The 24,568-nt window shown below is 42.3% G+C and overlaps 2 protein-coding genes across 5 annotated transcripts in view; one reads left to right on the top strand and one right to left on the bottom strand.

The window, feature by feature from the left end:
• Positions 1–567: 567 nt before the first annotated feature.
• On the bottom strand, positions 568–24,471 carry LOC137273820 (uncharacterized). 2 transcript variants are annotated; one of them, XM_067806685.1, is made up of 10 exons: positions 24,323–24,471; positions 12,453–12,638; positions 10,141–11,187; positions 9,706–9,862; positions 9,407–9,551; positions 8,317–8,426; positions 7,662–7,781; positions 6,306–6,449; positions 4,711–4,822; positions 568–4,289 (listed from the first exon to the last, which is right to left on the bottom strand). In XM_067806685.1, the coding sequence occupies exons 2-10, from the start codon at positions 12,621–12,623 to the stop codon at positions 2,651–2,653; spliced, it is 3,645 nt and encodes a 1,214-aa protein (XP_067662786.1). In that variant the 5' UTR covers positions 12,624–12,638; positions 24,323–24,471; the 3' UTR covers positions 568–2,650. The 2 variants fall into 2 exon arrangements, with proteins under 2 accessions (XP_067662786.1, XP_067662787.1); XM_067806686.1 differs by having other exon boundaries at positions 6,306–6,446; positions 24,323–24,463.
• Positions 18,260–24,568, top strand: part of LOC137273826 (uncharacterized) — a 36,123-nt gene continuing 29,814 nt past the window's right edge. The window contains exon 1 of one of the 3 annotated variants that reach the window (XM_067806696.1): positions 18,260–18,764. In XM_067806696.1, the coding sequence (XP_067662797.1) occupies positions 18,643–18,764 (122 nt within the window). In that variant the 5' untranslated portion in view covers positions 18,260–18,642. The remainder of the gene's footprint in view (positions 18,765–24,568) is intronic. The other 2 variants (XM_067806693.1, XM_067806697.1) reach the window with 2 other exon arrangements.

Raw genomic sequence — 24,568 nt, 5'->3', positions numbered from 1 at the left:
CAAACAGGTTTATGTTTCGCTATTCTCATAATAGGGCAAGTCCTTTGGCCTCGTTATCACAAAATAAAGATCTGCGGATATCCAGTTTCAGGTCCTGTCAGACCGACCTTTGCGCGAACTCCAATGACATGAACAGCGGGAAGTCTATATTTTTGTACATGAAATAGCTGGAGAGCAGTTGTCTCGAGGTTATTGGTAACATTTTCAGACTGGAGTTCTCATTTGAAGGAAAGAAATACTAATAAAAAGAACACTTTGGAATGTGTAATGTATGTCCCACATTACATGGAAATTACATGGAATTACATGGAAATTACATGAATTGTTTAGCTCATCGAAGCAAGAGACAGAATGTGGTTGTGACGATTTCGGTCGTTAGCAATACTTCGTCACTTTACTGAGTTCGCATGTTTAGACCGCAAACATTCCGAATGTCTGCACTTCCGTCATCTGACAAGGGGAGCCAGAAGGTGGGTTTGACCTGACGCTTGAGGCTTAAGGGATGTCCCCACATCTTTGTTTGATGATACTGAATCGATTGATGAATAAATGATTCATAATTCATGATTGCATGATTGTTCAATGAACATTTTTATGTTTTCATATCCCTCCAGTAACATTAGAGAACGGGATTGTTGTATAAAAAGAGATTCTTGAAAGGTTCAGCTTTCAGCAACATGTACAACGTTGCCAGCTGGATCTAGTGAATTATACAGAAAACCAATGGTGCCTAGGTTTTACATCACACAGGGTATACCCATGTCCACACTGTGTTGAAGTGATCCTCGTCTCTTAAAAAGGTCAATTTCTTAATGTAACCATGTGTAAAACTATTTTTCACATACGACAGCCTTGACAGCCTAACTGCTCACCGACATTATCATAGAGACAAGAAAAACAAGCCCTGTAGTCAACATAACTGACGTTCAACACAACTTGATTACAGCGTTTCTGTCACGTACGTAGTCGCACATGTTTCTCGCCGCCGGGACAGCACAATCATGGTGAAAGCCATGATTTGGCTCAACCACTGACACACATTGTACATGACACCGACACAATGTCTACCTGACACTGACACACATTGCACCTGGCACTGACAAACTCAGCATCTGACACTGGCATGCTGTACCTGGCACTGACACACACTGCACTTGACACTGACAAACTCTGCATCTGACACTGACACACACTGGACCTAGCACTGACATGCTGTACGTGGCACTGACACACACTGCACCTGACACTGACGCACAGTGTACCTGACTCTGACATGCTGTATCTGACACTGACACACACTGCACCTGACACTGACAAACTCAGCATCTGACACTGACACACACTGTACCTGACAGTGACATGTTGTACCTAACACTGACACACAATGTACCTTACATTGACACACACTGCACCTGACACTGACACACAGTGTACCTGACACTGACACATACTGTACCTGACAATGACAAACTCTGCATATGACACTGAAACACACTTACCTGACAACTGACACAAACTAACACACACTGTACCTCCCACTGACACACACTAACACACACTGACATACACTGTATCTGACATTGACACACTGTGCCTCACACTGATACACACTGGCACACACTGTACCTGACACTGACACACACTTACAAACACTGTGTCTGACACTGACCCACTGTACCTAGCACTGACCAAGACTACATCTGTCACTGACGCACAGTGTACCTACCACTAACACATATTCTACCTGCCACAGGCACACGCTGTACCTGACACTGACACACACTGTACCTGACACCAACACACACTGTTCTTGACACTGACAAACGCTGATTTAGTGTGTGTCAGTTTAGGGTCACAGTCTACCTGACTGTGACCCTACACTGACACACACTAAATCTGACTCACTCATGTTACACACCATGTGAATTAAGTGTATAGTCCAAGATTGAAGTTACACTTCCAGCATACTACGTTGTATGAAGTATATAGTCCAAGATATCAGCAATCGAAGTTACACTTCCAGCATACTACGTCGTATGAAGTATATAGTCCAAGATATCAGCAATCGAAGTTGCACTTCCAGCATACTACGTCGTATGAAGTATACACCTCAAGCATACAACTTTGTATGAAGTATGTAGTCCAAGATATCAGCAATCGAAGTTACACTTCCAGCATACAACGTTGTATGAAGTATATAGTCAAGGATATCAGCAATTCAACTTTCACTTCCAGTATACAGCGTTGTATGAAGTATATAGTCCAAGAAATCAAAAATCGAAGTTACACTTCAAGCATACAACGTTGTATGAAGTATATACATGTATCCCAAGATATCAGCAATTGAAGTTACACTCCGAACACACACCTTTGTGTGAAGTTTAGTCCAAGATATTAGCAACTGAAGTTACACTCCCAACACACAACTTTGCATGAAGTATATAGTTCAAGATATCAGCAATTGGAGTTACGCTCCCAGCACACACCTTTGTATGAAGTTTAGTCCATGATATCAGCAACTGAAGTCCTACGTCCAGGACACGTAACAGAATTGTGGCTCAGGGTATCAGTTTCGGAAGTCACACTTCCAAGGAATCGTCGTCCACATCTGTCCGATTAAGAACGTTCAATAAATGCCTCATGCCTTTCTCTACTTGAAGTGTTTTAGAGAACACAAACAGCCCGGCTGTGTACAATGGGCCGTGTTCTCGTGTCTTCTCTCGTCATGTTCTGAGGCACTCCTGCTACAAACACCCGAAGAGCTGGAGCTTGGGGAAGACGATGTACGTTTCTGTACCCTATTACATGCAGTCCCACTGTACAAGTTTCCTGCACCCATGTTGAAGACGTTGCCTGGTCTGTACATTGTATGTGGTCTGTACATTGATGTAACTTCTCGGGGGACATTCTCCTTCTCTGCAATAACGGAGTTTTGTAGGCGGGTTATTGCCTGTTTGTATTTGTCATGGAAATGGCTTTGCGGACGAATCGTCTTCAGTGTCTCGTCGACTGTGTTGTGTTGGCTGATTGTCCATGGAGGCATCTCAGAGGCCGAGGTGGAATCTTTTGAATTCTGCTGATCTACAGTTGGAAAGTTGAAGTTCGGGGGATATCTAAGTGTGGGATCGAATGAGCACCGGTCGCTGGCCTTTGGTATTGCACCTCGAAAAGCGTCGTCAGCTTCTTTGATTTTTTCAAGTTTACTTGCCGACGCTTGGTTCATTCTTTCCATGCTGTCATCACGGCAGGTGTCTCTGTTTAGGATAGTTATATCTACACCTAACGAACCCGAGGATTTATCTTGGCAGGAATCACCTCGTTCATGAACAGATCCTACCAAGCTGTCTTGAGGTACCTGCCCAATAGAGAACTCATGACTGGTGGAGCATGGTGATCCCTTCTCTGGTCTCGTAAAACAGCAAGGATTGGTTTCAGCTGGTGTCTGGTGTCTGTGAGCGTTGCATATATCAGTAGCTGAAGTCGGGGGTTGCGCTAGTTGCATATACGACTTGGGATCTGTAGAGCTGTGGCCATCTTCCTTTAACGGCTGATGGTTTCCTTGTTCGTAATAGTATGGTGAGGCAATGCTGCTCTCTTTTCTGTGTAGTCTATCAAACGAAAACGAAGGAGGGTCGGGTAGAGTTGGAGAAACTGGCGGACTCTCAGATCTCCCTGAGGCTTTTTTAAGCAAGCCCACAACAGTCGTCATAGCCTCAGATCTCAATAAAGTGTCAAAACTTGCTAAAGCCCCAGTTACATGTATTGACATTCTACGGAACACACTGATCATGTCCATGTTTCTTGAATTTAGATCTTCACATACGAAACAAAATCCGCTCATCTCGATTAATACATCGTCCAACATCTCACTGGAGACAGTCTGTTGATCGAGTAATGCTCTGACTCTGTAAAGAGAAGCAGTCTGGCGCAAGTAGAGGACGTGTTTGTCCCTGGATTCTGTTTCCCTGCTCAGCTCAGCCAGCCTGTTGGCTTCAGCTACAGCTCTGTCCAAGACTGGAGAGCTCTTCCTCTTCCAGCCCAGGTAGATCATGAGAAGATGTTGAAGCACCATCAGTGTGTGGCTCCCATTAGGAAGGTGTTCCCGATATTTGTCCTCAAAATCAACGGCATCCCGGAGGTACTGCTCCGAATCTGCGTACCAGCCAAGAGCCGCAGCCAGATGGGCGGCCAGAAATAGAACCTCCACAATGACGAAGTGGGATTTAGTGCACTTTTTGAAGATCTCCAGAGCGTCTCGTACTTCGCTCAAAGCATTTTCGATGTCACATCTGCAAAAGTGCATAATATAATTTATTCAATAAGTTAATAATTGTTATACAAAATATACAAAATATAGTGTGTTACAGAAAATGTTGTGAAACGTCGATGTCATCTCATATTTCTTGGTCATCATTCAGAGAAATTAATGCTTGGTCCCAGTGATTAATATGCCCAAACAATTTTGAGACACTTGGGTATATTTAATGTTACACTTTACAGACAAAACTGTGGCAAAAGCTTTTGTGGTGAGTGACTTGGGTATATTGCTTTGTAAACACTGACGCCTTAATATGACTTGATCTGCTTGGGTTGAGTAGAATGCCCGATGTTTATACAAACCCAATCAAGTGGAAATTAGTGTTCGAACCCAGGCCTAAAAATGTTCCCCCTGTGTCCCAGTTGTTGCTGATATGACAATAAGTGCCTTACTTTCTGGCATACACCTGTCCCATATTCCAGCATGTTAGGGCCGTGTGGTAGTTGACCCTGCCCAACTTCATGCGGATGTCCCTCGCCTCCGACAGCAGCTGCAAGGCATAGTCTGTTGACAGATGCAAGAGTGATTCAACTTGGAAAATGTGTACAGTGGTGACTGTAGCGTAGTTGTAACTAATTCTGGACAAACGTGCTGTCCAGTGAGCCCGAAGGTCGGTGGTTCAACCCCACATGTTTAATGTTAAATCACACATTCACACGCATGCACGCACGCACGCACTTCGATAGAGTTCAATACTCTTAACACGACGTTACTTGCCATTTGACTTCACATCATCTATCCGTTTCAGTCATCCAAGTCAGAGAGCTTGAGGTCCAGTCAGGTTGCAGAGTTGGACAACAGTCCAGGCTACAGAGTCTGACGACAGGCCAGGTCTCAAAGAGTTTAAAGACTGGCCAGGTCACAGGTGTCTTAGGACCAGCCAGGTCACAGAGTTTGACCACATGCCAGGTCACTGAGTTTAAGGACCAGCCAGGTTACAGAGTTTCACAAGAGGTTAGGTCACAGAGTCTGAGGACCAGCCAGGTCACAGAGTTTGACCACATGCCAGGTCACAGAGTTTAAGGACCAGCCAGGTTACGGAGTTTCACAAGAGGTCAGGTCACAGAGTCTGTGGACCATCCAGGTTACAGAGTTTAGGGACCCATTAAGTCACAGAGTTTAAGGACCAGCCAGGTCACAGAGTTTGACGAGAGGTCGGGTCAAGAAGTTTGACGAGAGGCTAGGTCAGAGAGTTTAAGGACCAGCCAGGTTACAGAGTTTGAGGACAAGTCAGGTGACTAAGTTTGGGGGCCAGCCAGGTTACAGAGTTTAGGGACCCGTCAGCTCACAGAGTTTAATGACCAGCCAGGTTACCGAGTTTGAGGAAGAGCCAGGTCACATAGGACAGGTCAAGGAGTTTGACGAGAGGCTAGGTCAGAGACTTTAAGGACCAGCCAGGTTAAAGAGTTTGAGGACAAGTCAGGTCACCGAGTTCGGGGGCCAACCAGCTCACAGCGTTTGTGGACCCATGAGTGATAAAGGTTATTTCATCCAAAAACTGCATTCTGTGAACTCACGAATCCACCGTAACTGCTTGTGTAAATTACTACTCCTGCTCTGTACACTCCCAATGGCTTCCAGATGTAATCTCTTGTCATCACATCACTGTACTTCCCAGTAATCATATACTGTGCATATATAACCCTGATTTCTACCCGTTTCATGCCTATTTGACAATGATACAAGAATCTGTATCGAAACGTCGTATCACCTGAACAGAGAAGTTGGTCATCCACAAAATCTGTGCCTATCTCACTCTCCAACTTCTAAACTCAAAGAAGCTAAGTTGTTTCAAAAGCATTTAGAAGTTGGTGAAATCAAACTAAAAATGCTTTATGGTTCAACTTCTTCATTATGCAAGGTCAGTTCACCTGAAGAAGAGACTAGGAACTGTCTCGAAACGTTGTGATCTTGTATAATAAAGAAGTTGAACCATAAAGCATTTTTAGTTTCAAAGAAGCTAAGTTTCAGTACTAATCAATCATACCGTGGTTGCCTCGTTTTGAGTGCTGCATAGCAACGTTGTTGAGCACCACAACGAGGTCGCCAGGAGCCACGTCAGCATACTTCCGGCGTTCATAGAGAGAAGCAGTGTAGTATCTCAGCGCCTCGTCGTCGTCTTTTCCAGCTGCTTCAAAAATACCGGAGTTATCGAACTTGAGTCAGCATGTTTGATTAGTAGAGATAAGCACACACGTGATTAGTACAACTATAGTGATTCGCAGGAGTTATCGAACTTGAGTCAGCATATGTTTGATTAGTAGAGATAAGCACACGTTTTTAGTGCAACTAAAGTGATTCGCCAGAGTTATCGAACTTGAGTCAGTATGTTCGAACAGTAGATATATAAGCACACAATGGTATCAGTACAACTATAGTGATTTGCCGGAGTTATCGAACTTGAGTCAGCATATGTTTGATTAGTAGAGATAAGCACACGTTTTTAGTGCAACTAAAGTGATTCGCCAGAGTTATCGAACTTGAGTCAGTATGTTCGAATAGTAGATATATAAAGCACACAATGGTATCAGTACAACTATAGTGATTTGCCGGAGTTATCGAACTTGTGTCAGCATGTTTAATAAGTAGAAATAAGCACATACGTTATTACAGTGATTCAGAGTTATTGAACTTGAGCAAGTGTGTTTTTTCTCAGTTATATTGCTGTATTGTAGGTGATGGGTGTAACTCTACATACAATAGAGATGTAGCTATGATCAAAATATTTCGAATCTCTGTTTAGACAATATTTTTTTTAAATCTAGATTTTACAATCGTATATAGTTCTATATGTTATGATTAGTATATATTTCAAATTTAAACGAAAGCGAACCCATGTGGCTATGACGGATGGTATTGTATGTGTACATGCAGTATTGATGATGGTGTACTTTTAGCGTTTGAAGTGAATGATTTCAGTGCTTAATTTCTACATAAATGACCAAAACGTACCACAACAAAAATATTCCTAAAGTTGTAAAGCATTGTGCTTACCAAGCAAGTGGTCAAGCAAGCATGTTGTCATCTGAATGTATGCTTATATATATTTGCATGCTCTTAACGAACAGATGTCATGCCAGAAACAATTGTTGCAAACTGTTATACATGTACAAATAATGTCATATCATGTATCCTGAGGTGGAAATGAAAAATCCCACGAAGAACAAAGGAATGGGGAGTCTTTCTGCCTTGCAGAGAACACCTTGACATGCACACATGCACTCATGCATATATCTGTACAATCCAATAATTTGAAAATGAATCCATTACGAAGCCTTAAGACCCCTTACCAATCATCCATAGGTCTAGTTTAGTACTTTAGTACTTCTCCACCAAGACCTACCTCTCTCGTAGATAAGACCGAGACTGTTGATCATCACGGGGATGGAGGGGTGGCACGGGGCGACCTTCTCCGTCTCAGCCAGGGTCTCCTTCAGCAGCGTCTCGGCCTCGTCATAGTGCTCTATTGTAATACATAATAGTGTTCTGCGTCACAATACATAATAGTGTTCTGCGTCACAATACATAATAGTGTTTTACGCCAAAATGCATATTTTGTTCTGCATCACAGTATATCCTAGTGTTCTACATCACAGTACATAATAGTGTCCTGCGGCTTAATACATATAGTGTTCTGCACCACAGTATATCCTTGTGTTCTGCGTCACAGAGCATCATAGTGCTCTGCGTTACAGTCCATCATGCCGTTCTGCAATTGAGACCGCTTTAAATGTTACTCCAGGTACATCAAGGACATCAGTTTAATCATCTGAAAAGCATAAACTGATGTGGATCTCACATGTTCAGGATCTCGATGGATCCCTAACACGGGTATGGGGCGGACAAACCACAAAACAAATCTGGGATCAGAATCTACGATCGTAGATTGTTGTGTATGTGCCCGAGTGAGTTGATGTCAGTACCACTTAGCCCTCTTTCATACGATTGACAGCGTCTACTTATCCAAAACTAGGAACTACGTAGGTCAGTGAACCCACCCAGGAAGATCATGGGTATCGCCAGGTAGCATCTGATGTTGATGATTCTGTTCGTCAGCTTTCTTCCATCATGACACCGACCAGATTCCTCCAGCGCCTCCAAGTAGAAGCTGGAAAGGGAGAAGTGTTGTAAGTCAGGGCAAGACAGGGCAGAGCAGGAAAGGCAGAGAGAAGAGAAGGCAGGACAAGGGTAGGAAAAGACAGGGCAAGAGAAGACAGTGCAAGGGCAAGCAAAGGTAGGGCACGAGAGGCAAGACAGGCTACGGCAAGAGAGGGCAGGTGAGACCGGGGCAGGAAAAGACATTGAATCTAGAGAAGTCAGGACAAGAGAAGAAAGGGCTAAAAGATAGGACAAGACAAGACAGGCAGTAGATTTCCTATTCTAAGAGACAGTAAAAACATGTCTTTAAGAAACTTCTTATTGGTACATTTTGCTCACAAAAGCAGCATCACAAGTGTGGTGTAACTGTATTTTCAGAGTGAAAATCCTTCCAGGTCATTATGTTGCAAGAAGCTCATTCATAGTAGTTCATGTACCCACAGTAAATACACGGCATATGATTTCGTTCCAACTGTCAGGGTAATCATTTTCAGGTCATGCCCCCTAACAGCCTAACACATGCTTTGATACCAGAATGGACGGGGCTCGTGTGACGTTATGACGAGGAACGATGTAACCACTGATTGCTGTCGGCGATCCCTTTGGTGTTAGCGATTGGAAAAGTCTGTAAGCTTATTATCGTTAAAGAGTATTGTCATAAATAATATACTGCCCCGTGTTTTGCGTTTGTGAAGTTATAAAGAGTTACAAAGGTAGCGTATGCAACCAGGAGCTTACATGAATACAAATACAATACCCGAGTGTTTTCTTAATGAAACGGAATAAAAACTCAAAACATTCCATAGTGATACGTACAACTGACATAAAGGTAAATATAGCTTTAAGGTAAACTCATACATTTTATGTTAGAAGCTGAACTTTCAGATAATGGTCTTAATGAAGGAGGAAGTCCATAAACGACGCTGGTCGTAGAAGTCAACCTGACACGTGATGGCTGGAATCTGGATGATTCTGCAAATGTGCACCTACTTTCTCGACTTGGTGTTCTTGCCCTGTCGACTATAGTTGAGGCCCATGTCCGCCATGACTGACACCAGCGCCTCAGGTGTGTTTCCTCTGCGCAAGACCGGAAGAGCCTCCTTGAATAACCCCATCGCCTCGACTAGGTCTGTTCCTGGAAATATGAAAATATGTGTTCCAGTCAGTCCTCAAATGGAACAAGGACATTTCCTCGGTTGTAAATTTCTATCTGGCAGGGTCGCCATAGTAACGATCTTGGACTTTATCAAACTTGAGGTAAGGACGTGACGTGGTCGTGATCACAATACCTTTGCTGAGAGTTTTTGCCATGCCAAGCAGCCATTTTTGCATAGCGCATTCCTCTGTGCTGCCGTATCTGGTGGCCGACCACATCATGGCCTCGTAGAATTTGACAGCCTCTCCTGGGAAACACTTAACTAGCAGATTCTCAGCAGACATGGCCACCTGGAAATACAGGAACAAACATGGCCTCTACAGATATGGGACTGACTCTCCAGGGAAACATTTAGCTAGCAGGTTCTAGTAAACGAAGGTGGAAGTACAGGAGCAAACAAGAGGTCTACAGATAAAGGACTGCCTCTCAGGGAAACACTTAACTAGTAGGTTCTATATAGACATGGCCATCTGAAAGTACAGGAGCAACTAGCTTAACTAGTACACCCTACTCAACAACACATAAGCACGAACATCCTAGATGGTGAATTTGTTCCAGTCAGACATACTTGCAGAAAGGCAGGGTAGGTGTTCTCTGTGCAGTGGATCGCTTCTTCCAGGACCTGCCTGAGATTGGGCCAGTCATCGTGGAGGTATCCAAACACTGTCTGTTGAGGCTTGACGAACAGCTCCGAGTCTGCTTTCTTAAGGACGTCGAGAAACAACGTCACAAACTGTAGGCGAACAGTATCACTGTATTTAATGTGGTTTCCCATGATATTCCGAACATAATGGCTGATAACAGTCTGAAGATGCATTCGCTGCCCCCCATTTTCCAGTTCCAACACTCCTGAGTTTCTCATCTCAATAAGTTGGGCCTTCGCTTCTGCTTGGTTGTTACCAAGGAGTTTCAGAATATGGTCCACACGGAAAGATCCTTTGAAAATGGAAATATCCATTATCCGTTGTTTCAGGTAGTCATTAAGACCTTGGAACTGACGCAAAGCGGCGGAATTCAGAACGTCATGTGACGTATGGATTCTCCTTGACCTGTTCGCCCCAGAGAGAAGCTCCTCAAACTCATAAGGAGAGAGGGGTATGCCCTGTGCTTTGACCAGCTGATGCGCAGCGTCCATAGCCAAGGGAGGTAACCCCATGCAGTGTTTCTCAATGGCTTCCCTGTACGGCTCAATGTCAACGTCCGGAGCACAGCGTTTCACCAACGTCACAGTCTCCTGGGATGAAAGGGGATTAATAGAGACTTGTCTTGCTGGTGGGAAGTTAAAAGTCTTCTGAGTTGTTATGATGGTGAAGGCGCGTTTTGATGTCTCCATAAGCTTCTTTACAAGATCCAGAAACTGCATGTGAAGTCCGATTCTGAGAAAGCTTTCACACTTCAGCAACACGAAGAAGTGAGAACACTTTGGGTCATCTTTCGCGATCTTTTTGAAGCTGTTGATCAGCGATGAGTCTGATGTTGCAGTTGATGGCAGTTCTAATCCAGCACTAAGCCGAGCTAAGAGATCATCAGCCGTCAGCACATCCATACAAGACATGTGATAGCACATCAGTTTCCGGTCTTTTGCCGCCATTTCTTGCTGGAGCTCGCGCGAGATCTGAAACAGGCATGCATGCCACGGTTACAGCACGGATATGACTGAAACGTGAAAACGTTTGGTTCGTATACACGGGTAACAAATGATACTGTTTGCTGTAGTACATATCCTGTTCACGGGGTGCTCCAGGGCTCGAGTGCAAGCAATCGTCAGTAATAAGACAAGTGAATAAGATTTTGATATCGTGATGAGATCGTTTAATAATCATAATCAGGACGCGTCTAAGATTCGAACCACGATCTTGGATTTCTTGTACCGTGGAAGGATGAAACACTAGAATAACCTTGCTCTAGACCACTGGGCTAAATGTGCCTCTTGAAATGGGTGAAAAGTTTAAATCTACATCACTGTTACATATGATACGAGGGTATCTGACGTTTCGTTATCAGCAATTGGTACTACTGGATACACACTGGACAGTTCAGACTTCAGACTTTGCTTTATCCGTTTAACTATCAACAGACTACTTTTCACCTACTTGAAACTTGAAAGCTACAAAATGTAACTTTAAATTCAAAATTAAAGAGATTCAAGGCATTTGAAACAAAAAGTGAACTTAAACACGTCGTAAGTAGATGAGAGTGAGTGAGTGAGTGAGTGAGTATAGTCTTCCACCCTGCAATATTTCAGCTATATGGCAGCGGTCTGTATAATCGAGTCTGGACCAGACAATCCAGTGGTCAACCGCATGATCTCGATCTACGCAACTGGGATGCCATGACCTGTGTCAAACCAGTCAGCGAGCCTGACCACCTGATTCCACTTAGTAACCAAACATGGTAACATATGTTATATTTGGGACTACACTTTCTTAGTAAAGTACACATTCTAGTACTTTTTGAGTAAAGCCAGCCGCCTTACCCGCTCAGCCACCACGACTTCCACAAAGATGAGAGGGTAAGGCGGCTGACTTTGTGTGCTGGCGATTAGGTTCCTGACTCTGAGGGTGTGGGTTCGAATCCCGGATGGGACAACTAAAAAAGTACTAGAATTTGTACTTTACTAAGAAAGTATAATCCCAAATATAACATATGTTACATTTTTACCACTTTCTTAATGACATTGTGTAACCAAACATGGGTTACTAAAATCAGTTCAAAGCCGGGGGTTCTTCAGGGATTCAGTGGATGAGATGGTATACAGGAGTAATCAAACTTTGGAGGAATATCGCGGTGATGAGAAGGGTGTGGCTGGGGTATTGATCAACTAACCACTAGTCAGTTATTCTCCAGGTCGCCAGAGTGTAAACCAAATGCATCATATACCTTTTCAGCCAAACAGCTTTTGCCAACCATGGGTGGTCCAACTAGTTGAACAGCTCTTACAGAATGGCCCAGCATCTTCTTGATTGTTTCCCTTTCCTCGTCTCGTCCTATGAAGGGGACAAGGTCACAGGGGTCGTCATCGAGGTCGTCGTCTAAGTCGTCGTCAAACATGGTTATCTTTAGTTACTGGAAAAGAAAAAAACCCAGGAAAACTGACATATTGACATTATCCAGTTACTTGCACACTGAAATTACTCAATCACTGAAACATTGATATACCTCAATCACTGGAAAACTGACATATCTCCATTACTGGAACAATGACATTATTCAATCATTGAAACATTGACATTATTCAATCACTGCTACATTGACATTATTCAATCACTGCTACATTGACATTACTCAGTAACTGTAATATTGACATTACTCGTTCAACGGAACATTGATCTCACTTAATCACTGGAACTGATGTCCAGTCAGTTCAAGGCCCTGAAGACGACGTGTGTCAGATCAAGACAACTGCAGAAGAGAACCCCTGACAGCTGATTTCACGATATGAGATACTTTGTTTTTCTCGGGTGCCACTCATGAACATATATTTATTCAGAAATAGGTTTGGTTAGGAGCATGTTCATTATGACACTGCAATTAGAGAACAAATATGAAATAGTCTTTTCGACAGTAACAATATGCTTTATGAGAGTTGGAGTTCAACTCCTTGGCCTAAACAGCCGCTTAGAACTTGTTCGAAATCGTCAATGTACAAACTGATGAAAACACGTCAGCTGACCGCTGACCGTCTCGGGGTGGTGGGGTAGCCTAGTGGTTAAAGCGTTCGCTCGTCACGCCGAAGACCCGGGTTCTATTCCCCACATGGGTACAATGTGTGAGGCGCATTTTCTGGTGTCCCCCGCCGTGTTATATCGCTGGAATATTGCTGAAAGTGGCGTAAAACCAAACTCACTCACTCACTCTGACCGTCTCAATAAGATACTGTCCGAACACAACACTAGAGCAGGGGTTATCCTCAGAAAAAGAGGGAGTTTACATTTACAGAATATGAAAAGGCAAAGTTAAAAAATGGAAAACGTAATACATAAGTGTATCAGGACGAACGGCTAACTCTGTAGATCCTTTATTCATTACTTAGTTGCCATGTCAATGATATATGCACGATATGTTCTCCATGTCATTTCAGATGAAGCGTTATTCAGTTTGTGAGCTCCGGAAACAAAATATGCCTGACGGATGATAGACAAGACCCCGATTTCTCGAAATAAAGTCCTTACTCAAATTTCAAACTGAGTTTGACAATTTGAAACCAGTGAACTTTAAACTCAAATACATGCGCAAACACCTTAAGGTATATATTTACAAAACTCAAAATGTCTACTATTGTTTTAGTTTAATATCAATTTCAGTACATTCAAGGAAATGTGTTTCCTAAAATTTGAGTAAAAACTCAAATCTGGAATTCTGAAAGAATATTCAAAGTGCATATTGATGTCACTTCCGGTGGAATAGAAAGCAAAAGTAGAACCTACTATTGATGACCGGTACGCAGCATTACTGCGTTTCCTATTTCCTTTCAACCAATACGATGTGTTTTGGGCAAAAACAAATGTACCAAATATTACAGTTAAAAGGTCAATGATCTAGGAAGCAATACAGTGTTCTCACCGTGTAGGGGTTATCGATGATCAGTCCCACAGGACGGGACGGCTCACGTTTACAACTACTGCTAGACACATATTAGATGACCCTGCGCACTAAACGCATTTGTGACAAGAGAGGCGGTACACCGAATTGGGCGAGTACACTTGGCTGCTACAGGTAGCTTGACGATTATGCGCGTGCAATACATGCTAATTGTGACATGAAATCAACACCGCATATTCCATCGAATGATAAGACTTCAATTTCAGGCATAAGATACTGATATTCCACGCTAGTTAAGACGAAGACAAATAGGTGATTGGGGCATTGACAAGCATTTTAGATATTCAACAATTTTGTAAAAAAAACCCAGGAAAATGTCATTTGCTTCGTGAAATGGATCGGTGGTCCTAAACATGTTTGCTCAGTATATTGTGTTAATTCAATTCGTTGGTATTGTACCTGTTGCCATGTTATGTGCTATAACAATTCATGCGGAAAATGAACTTCTCGATATTTATCAGACAACCTGTCTCCCTCTTGTTTCAAGTGGATCGTTCTGTGGGGCGTTCCCAAGTATGCAAATTGGGGTCATTTGTCAGGTCGTGGATCATCATATATGTGTTTACCAGTGAATCATTTCTAAACTTCCAAGGCATCTGATTAACGGATGACGCAGACATTTCAGATAACATGCAGAAGTACAGGGTAGACCATTCATCAACAGCATTGATAACTGCGCATATTATGCTCTTTCATGGGGCCGTTGGAACTGAACAGTCATAACAAAGGAGGATATTAGTTGCGTGACCGAGTATATAGACATTCAGACCCGAGCAGTTTACAGCCTTCTCTTGTTACCTCCACATGTTTTGATGACACGAGGGGGTGTGTCACATTTCCAACTGAAAACGGTAAAACAGGACACCTCAGAACAGTGTGATCACCAGGAGCGTGTGTCAGTGGTCTCCAGGACAACATGTCTGTTGTCTTCGGGAAAATGAGTCTGTGGTGGAACTCGGTCAGTATCATAGTGAAAACTAAGATGAGAACCATCTCCACGTTACACGTTTAGAACTATTCCGCCGGGAGTGTCGACAGGTGACACCCTACCAGTGGTGCCCAGAGACGCCAAGACTGTTCCCCTTACATACATTTAGTGTGAACCACAAAATTTAAAGTCCCAAATGAACCAAGTCTAGATTTCTTCAGGAATGTTCCAGACTCACTGGGGCTCCTTTTCAATTTAAATGGATTTACTTGTTACTGTCAAATCTGTCTCTGACTCTCTCTCTCTCTCTCTCTCTCTCTGTGTGTGTGTGTGCGTGTGTGTGTATGAGAGAGAAAGAGGGGGGGGGGGGGGAGAGAGTGTGTAATGCATTAAGGGACTAAGCGTTAGTCTACCCATACAGGGACGACAAGGCTGTTCCCAATACATACACGTCAGGTTTACGCGTGTTCCGGTTCATTTTCTAGTTGCGAACCTTAGACGATGTCCCGGTAGCTAGGTCACTGTATCAAAATCACACCCCGTAACGTGTACTCTGGTCAAAAACACAGGGAACGTGGATGTACCAGGACCTCCTCTTGCAGAAGCAAGATCACGGTGACCCCCTCTGTGAGAAGATCGTATGTCACTGCTGCACTCAAGCTAGGAGTAGACAACATGACACCATGCCTCTCACTAGTGACACACAATGACATTGATTGTTTTATACGAAAGACTGACATTGATTGTTTTATACCACAGAATGGCAATGACTGTTTTATTGTTTTATACCACCGACTCACATTGATTGTTTTATACCACAAAATGGCACTGACTGTTCTATTACACACAATGACATTGATTGTTTTATACCACAGACTGACATTTATCCTCTTATACCACAGACTGACATTTACTGTTTTTATCACAGACGGACATTAATTGGTTTATACCACAGACGGACATTGGTTGGTTTTATACTACAGACTGACATTGTTTTATCCCACAGACTGACTTTGACTGTTTTATACCACAAACGGGCATTGACTTTTTTATACCACACACTGACATTGACTGGTTTATACCACAAACTGGCTTTGACTGTTTTATACCACTCACTGACATTGATTGTTTCAGACCACTCACTGTCATGAATTGTTTTATACCACAAATTGATACTGACTGTTTATAAAAGACACTGTAGGGGCACTGATACCGTAGGCACAATGAGGCGCTGTGAGGCCATAGTCACAATGAAACTCTAGGCAGTGTGTGATTGTAAGTCAACGCTAATCTCAGAGAATCTCATTTTTGTAAATCTGTGAACACAGCTAAGGTGCTGGCATACCAAGAAACAAAAAAGAGAAACAGATCTGAGATTCCGATCTACGATTAAAGGAATTTTAAATTGGTCCCAAAGGGACGCAACTCTGTACAGCAAAGTGCTGCGGTTTGGGTGGAGCTGTTATCATACAACAATGGGAACACACATATTGACAGAAGGGGCAATGCCAAATAAGACATCTGTGTTTACTTGTCTATTGGAGATTTCTGCATTATTTAACTCGATTTTAGACAACAGGCTTTTCCTTACTATGATAAATCGCGTGCAGGTGTTCATTCACAGCTGTCTAAATATGTTCACTGTTTTGACTAATGAAGCTGATTGTCATTTGAAGCAGATCTATTTGGAGACATTCAGCAGCAGTACTTCACAAAACAAAAGACACTTCCAGACGTGTTACTATTGTCATTTGAAGCAGATCTATTTGGAGACATTCAGCAGCAGTACTTCACAAAACAAAAGACACTTCCAGACGTGTTACTATAAACTGCCAGTCATATCCGGCTTGCGTTACCATGGTTCCTACGTCATGTTGAAGTTAGTCTAGTATTGAGGTCATACTTTCTGATTAGATACAATTCCATGTCATATTATATTCGCACTGTATGAGTGTACACCGATCGGTTGACAATATTTCAAGAAAGGTTGCCGAAATCCAGGGACATATGTAATGGACATTGGGGGTATTAGGGGCTAATCCCCTGCCTGTTACCTTTTAATGAAATAGGCATGGCCCATTAAACATATAACAGAAATCAGAAATCAGGGAAGACATTTTAATGATAATGATAACAGCAATAAAAATAATGAATAATCATAATGATAAATATATATACCGACCCTTACAGCGTACACACAGAGCCACCGACACGCCCTTTCCCCCGTTTTCTCCCCTCCCATGCTATTTATTCTGTCCCCTATGTACCATATATATCATTTGCCCTAATTTCCTAATATATAAAGAGAGTGTACATTTCCGATGATGTTACTATCTCATCCATGGATAATATTTTCATCTCTGTGTGAAATGGATACATTTAGATTCACATAGCAGCAATGTAATGTCTCGCTGTATATATGTACTTAAATAAATAAATAAATAAATAAATAAATAAATAAATAAATAGTTCGCATACCTGTCTGTGATTCTGTACGACTACGTTGGTGACACCCTGTATACGAACCTATCGCACACCCCGTATTCTCGGTTATAAGTGAGTGAGTTTAGTTTTACGGCGCTTTTAGCCATATTCCAGCAATATTACAGTGGGGGACACAAGAAATGGCATCACATATTGTGCTGGATTTCACACATCGGGGAATCGACCCTGGGTCTTCGGCGTGACGAGCGAACGTTTAAACCACTTGACAACCCCACCGAACCCCTCGGTTATAAAGACATCCTGGCTCCATCTAGTAAATATATCTCATTAAACTAATAATTATTATATTACTTTATTGTCCGTGTTGAAGACAGTCAGGCTTGTATCGGTAACTAATACAACACATTTGACATAAGTGAAAGAGTTTTACGCCGCTTTTAGCAATATACCAGCAAATGGCGTCGGGCACCAGAACTGGGCTTCATGAACTGAAAAGATGGATGGAAATCGATATAAAATGTCTAATCCTTCAGGTAGTTTATCTCCACGCTCATGCTGCTGAAATTTGTACACGATGTAATCATATACTAGTACTCGAAGTTTCATCAACCTCACCTTACCTCACCTCACCTCGCTACAAGACCACACCCACCTCACCTCACCACGTGACAATATTATATCTCAAGTGCACATTGATCGCAGAATTTATTTCACTCATGTTTTAAAGGGTTCACTTTTCAGCCAAGGGGAACTTCACTGTCCAGGGTTTATGACTTACATGACATGTTTATACCCTTCGTGACAACAAGGGAATGTACGACCCCGACAGTTACATGGTAAGGCAAGCGTCGACACGAACAGCAGCGTGGGGTACATGTAAATATACCCGCGGGGCACAAACTGGGTGTTGTATTTCGTAATCCAAGTATCACCCATAATGAGAGTATCGAACCACGCGAGTTCGCCCTTCCATATTCCCAGGCGTTGTCACTATAATACATTACTACCGCTATAACACGAGTACCGTGATACAGAGCTGACGGCCGCTGGAGTCTCCACGAGTTATTGAACGGAACGTTATAACGAGGCGACGGCATGGCGGGCGTGTCGGTGGAACGGTACAACAATCCAGTGTACGACCCCGTCTACGGAGTGGATCGTCAGCAAGGGATATTCCAGCGACCCTCGGTGTCCTCTGTAGGAAGATCCTTGTCAAGGTGAGAGTCTGAGTTTACAGGTCACAATGACCTGTTGCATCTCAGGTTTATATTCATATGTCCCACATACATACGTACATATGTTTACCTGTGATACATATCGAATACAAGTGACCTTCCCCTTGGTGTTAGTTGGGTACCTGGATGTTATATCACGCCGGCTTTAAATCAATTCCAGGTCCATATAAAAAAGGGCCTATTGTTATTATACTTAAAGACATTTCTACAGCGAGGTGCACGTGAAACTGAAGTGGAATACCTTCAATACCAAGTTTCTTTACAGTCGTTCTAGATGACCATAAGTAGCCAGGTGTTTCTGCAGCCGGGATTAGATTGAAGAAAAGTGAAAGCAGAACACGTAACTGTCATAAGCATAACAATATATCCATGATAATACATCAATGTAGATACTTAAGACCACAAAGTGTGGATTGATGGAATATATATCTTTCATTGCAAGGAGGAAGGGAGATGTCACAGAAACAATACGTTTCAACATGTAGCGCACGTGGATATATCTATTTAATGGAGAGGGATAATGGTTTCAATTTGAAAAAAATCAACAATGATGTCAAATAACAATAATATAAGAAGTAACGGTAGTAACACTGTTGAAAACATTCATTCTAGTCGCGACGTAAATGAGCTTTAAAACGAAACGGTCTTTGTGTTTAAGAAAAGAACGTGATATGGGATAGATGTCTCTATATGAAAAAAATGTCAATAACGGTCTGGAGTTTTCTAATTGAACATGGGTCATCGGATCAGGACACAAGCATGTCCTGGTGACAACAGGGTTTAGGTGTAACAAGGCGCACATGCACTCATGTACATTATACATGACCTGACAGTCTGTTTAATGAGATCGATACATGACCTCACTGTAATCTATAGCAGAAGTAGGGCGTTTCAACAACAGGTGCTACCATGTAGCAGTCAGTTGTTGATGTTGTGAGTGGGAATTTACCTGGGATGTTATCATCATCATCATCATCATCATGTATTTTTTTAGTCAGACTGAAAACAACTGATCCACACCTGTAATTGTACATATATCATCCACACAAGTCCTTTTCATCCCATCGTCTCACACCAGATTACCAGCCAGGCATATAAAGCCCGACAACCCCAGATCAATGCGTGGAGACACGAACATCCACGCCCTATAGAATCCCAGGCTCGTTATCACACCGACCAACGTTGTACGCAATAGAACACTACCTGTCATAGAAACGGCCACACATGTTGCCGAGTTGCCTTGAGATATGGCGACATATTACAGCACTCAACACAACCTGCAGCTAGAAATACTTTACAATTCATCAAAGGAGGAGAACGCACGAGAGCATGTGTCACGCCTCATGATACCTTACAATCACTTCACGCGGATTTTTGCTCGACAGAATGAATTTTAGGTCAAAATGCTTTACAATCCTTTAAGGGGGGTCTTCGTTCCACAAAAAAGGTTTAGATAACGATACTTTACAAATCATATAATAGATATGGTCTCTGGTCAAATCCATGGATCTCACATTTGTTATGTACAAAGTCATACTCACGATATCGATTAGAATACCTTGTATGCACCCGTGTGTGGTAGATTTCCCCATTTGGACGAGGTGTCACGGGAATCATGCAACATGTGTTCAGGTGGATTTTCATATTCGTTTCTTCTATTTGTTTGTTTGTTCTACTTGTTGCTTTCTTTCTTTGTTTGTTTAAAGTATTTTATGGTGTGTGTGTGGGGGTGGGGGGGGGGGTGGGGGGTGGGGTTGTTCTGTTATATATATATTTTTTTTGTAGTTGTTGTTCCTTTTGTTTTCTGGTAATGATGGAACTTGCGATACCTTCCAAAATATTTCATGTTTTCCACACTTTACTTTATCTTTTTCTTGAAGATGAACTACCATTTGTATTATAATTATCACCTACTTTCATTCATAGTGGATTTTCAATATTGCCCCACCTCACTCCACCCCCCACCCCCCACCCCCGTTAACACACCAACCATAACCATCGTGGGATGGCCACCAAAACACTGTCCAAGCCACAATCACCTCCCCTACAGAAAACCCCACACATGGCCGTCAAAACTGAATGTGTGACATACATGTGTGGTTACATGCATGTCTCGGTCCCGGATGAGACCTGACCTAGATTCTCCCGACATCCTGTCTACGTTCTGGAAACTCAGGAAATATTTTCAGGTTTCCAAGAAAATGTCACTCACTTGAGAACATTCTCGATGTGATGATTACAGGGCTCTTAATTGTTGTATTATGCGCAGGGCTTTTCTAATAATAAGTATTCATATAATACTCATTTGAATGTCATATACCCTCACCGCAGACCTAAAGTCCGCACCTCAATTAATGACGCAAAGATTGCGGGCAACCCATCTGACTGATGATCGGTACCAGAATGATACACATAATTAAATATGATTACAACAAACCATTATTAAATGAAATAAGGAATCCAGGGCAATGGCATATACTACCGGAACCCTCCAAACTGAGGGGCATATTGCGCAATACATAAAATAATTAAAGAACAAATGACCTCATTAGAAAAGGATTCAAGTGACGTGACTCCAAAAGACAAGATAGACAAAATATAGAATAACATAGAAAACAATGAATGCACATCACAGTAAACAACCGAACATTGATTGGTGAATCATACATAAATATACATTTTTTTCATAAAGTACATAAAACGTATTGTATGAACTAAATTTAGATCTCCCAACTGCAGTATAACCAGATACCACTGTCAGCTGTGGTATAGCCAGACACCGCTGTCAGCTGTGGTATAGCCAGACATCACTGTCACTTGTAGTATAACCAGAGACCACTGTCAGTTGCAGTACAATCCAGAAACCATTGTCACGTTGTAGTAGAGAACCGTAAGCTAACCTGTGTACGCACTGACACCTCTCTGTGACAAAAAGGTTCCGAATCTCTCCATTACTTGTAAATACACTTAATATGAAATTTCCCAGCCCTTTGATAAATACCCCCAAATCAGTAATACCACTAATACCAAATTTTATTTTAAGTAATGTCAAGTACAAAACAGATACCGTTAATTAGCTCCGACCTTCTCATATCTTCTCACCTGCTTTCCTAGGCGCCAGTACTTACTGCAATGGGCTGTCGTGCATAGTGGTATATTGTAACCGACTACGAATCCAAGAAACAAGCTTACGTCACACTTCGTGGACACTTCGTGGTTGATGATGATGGCTTCGGTAAACAAACGTTTAAACGTGGAATATTTGGCATTTTCAGTTTGCTGAATCAATGACTGAAATAATCAGTGAGTATACAAAATTAAATCGTGCATTTAAAATATGATTTTCGTCGCACTCCCCTTATATCTGCGGATCAAGGTTACGTGAGTGTTTAGCCAGAGACCACTGTCAGCTGTACTATAACCAGACACCACTGTCAGTTGTAGTATAACCAGAGACCACTGTCAGATGTAGTATAACCAGAGATCATTGTCACTTTGGTATAGCCAGACACCGCTGTTAGTTATGATATAGCCAGAGACCACTGTCATATGTGGTATAACCAGAGACCACTGTCAGTTGTAGCATATCCAGTAACCACTATCAGTTGTGGTATAACCAGAGATCATTGTCACTTGTAGAATAACAGCGACCACTGTCAGCTGTTGTATAACCAGACACCACTGTTAACTGTAGCATAACCAGACACCCCTGTCAGCTGCAGTATAACCAAGCACCACTGTCAGCTGTAGTATAACCAGGCACCACTGTCAGCTGTGGTATAACCACATTTATGTCGTCATGTGACTGCTGTGTTAGATATGCTCGACATGTGTTGCTCAATTGTTTCCACAAGGAAATAATCAACAGAGTCGTTTCAACCTGACACCATTTCCGCCACTGGTTTGAGTGGGGATATTGATAGTGGGACGAGCTTGTCAGCTGATGTTTTCACGCTAGTCAATGAATTAATGCGCCAAGTAATACCTAACACTTATAACCAAGAAAAATACGAGCAGGAGGATACAATGTGAAATCAGTTCAAACAGAATACGTGTACGTAAGAGGTGATGGTATGGGCTGCAGCATACATAGTTCCTGTTAGTAACGATTACTTTCCTTCTCCTATAGTGTTTACACTACGTGATATGTGGAATAGCTGAGTGATCATGATCCCCATAATCCGTCTTATTTGTGATAACTGATGCAACTGTTATCATTGACTCATGTTCATTACTGACTTGACAACCGTCTTATGAACCATCAGATATTACGGAATGAAGACAATGCTAGCCATCGTGATTTATCTACTTTCAAACCCATTCAAATTCTAATCAATACAGGGCGGTTGGTTAGTCTAGTGGTTAAAGCGTTCGCTCGTCACGCCGAAGACCCGGGTTCGATTCCTCTCATGGTGTCATTCCCATTTCTGGTGTCCCCCGCCGTGATGTTACCGGAATATAGCTGAAAACAGCGTAAAACCATACTCACTGACTCTTATCAATATCTAGGAAACAGTTTGACAATTGTCACCTGGAAATAATATACTAGTAAGCGAGACAGATCTTGTTTAATAGGACTTTTGTGCTGGTGCCAAGACGTATTTTCATTTAGTGTCTTCGAGTATCTTACTTCATTATTATATCTTTTTTGCAACTAGGATTCAATACGGAGTAATTCTAGCAAATATACATGTCCAAATGTCGCTTCACAAAACATTTTCCAGATGTTCTACGGGCCTGCTGTAATTCTGCCTCGAGAGAAGGAGACAGCACTTGTTGTATCTAGAATTGATAGTTCGTTTAATGTTTCTTAACTTCATATTATTCAAACATAAAACGACACACACTCCAATAATGTACAAATAGCCATTAAATTTGTATTTCTGATCCTATTTGGGAAATAGGAATTACCTCAACTACCACAATTTTATATTTATTATTAAAAACTATATAACATGAATTTGGGAAAATTTGGAACATAATTTGACAGACTTGGAGCCAAAATCAGCTTCACTCCTGGGTTGGATGATTCAAAATAACAGATTCTATAAACCTGGTAGTGAAAGCACAAATGTCAGTGGCAGTGCTTGGTAATTGTACCATGGGGAAACATTGGACTGTCGGTGATACGGGCTCCCAATATATTCCTCTGTAATATATATTGTCACTGAGACAAACAAACACACGCTCCGTGTCCCAACTCAGCGAGCGAGTCTACAAACAAAAGTGTGTACATATAGACACAGTATATTTCCACATAGTATTTCCCCCAGCTGTGTGTCACGGCGACCTTCCTGGCCTACAGGGATGGATGCACTCCATCAACACTCCGTACAATGAACATGAATACCGGCCTCTTGTTTCAGCGATTTCTCGACACATTCCTATCACCTGTATGTTCATATTGCCAGTTGCGTCATACAAAATTGTACACTGTGTAATCTGTATAGTCGCGGAAAACCTATGTATATATCGCCGGAAATATTTGTGGCAACATCTGCTGCAAGTCAGACAGCGGTAGGTAAAGGGGTTCAGCTCACCTCGATGGCCTGTGTAGACTTCAGATGGCTGCTGAGACGGTGACAGCTAGCGCTGATTGTAGTGTCCTCACGGTTTCAGTGAGGCGGGTCACTGAAAACGTCTGCTGAAAAGGTCTACATTTACCAGTGAACACACAGTCCGCGGTCTTGTGACTGGGAGTTTACTTCCTGGTTCGATGGACTTTCTACAAGTCTCCAAACAACTTTTTGTGCCACCTCAAGTGTAAAATTGAGTACCATATTCTA

Source organism: Haliotis asinina, chromosome 2 (assembly GCF_037392515.1).
Source record: "Haliotis asinina isolate JCU_RB_2024 chromosome 2, JCU_Hal_asi_v2, whole genome shotgun sequence".
NCBI classification, from domain to species: Eukaryota; Metazoa; Mollusca; class Gastropoda; order Lepetellida; family Haliotidae; genus Haliotis; species Haliotis asinina.
This window is presented reverse-complemented; position numbering and strand designations above follow the sequence as displayed.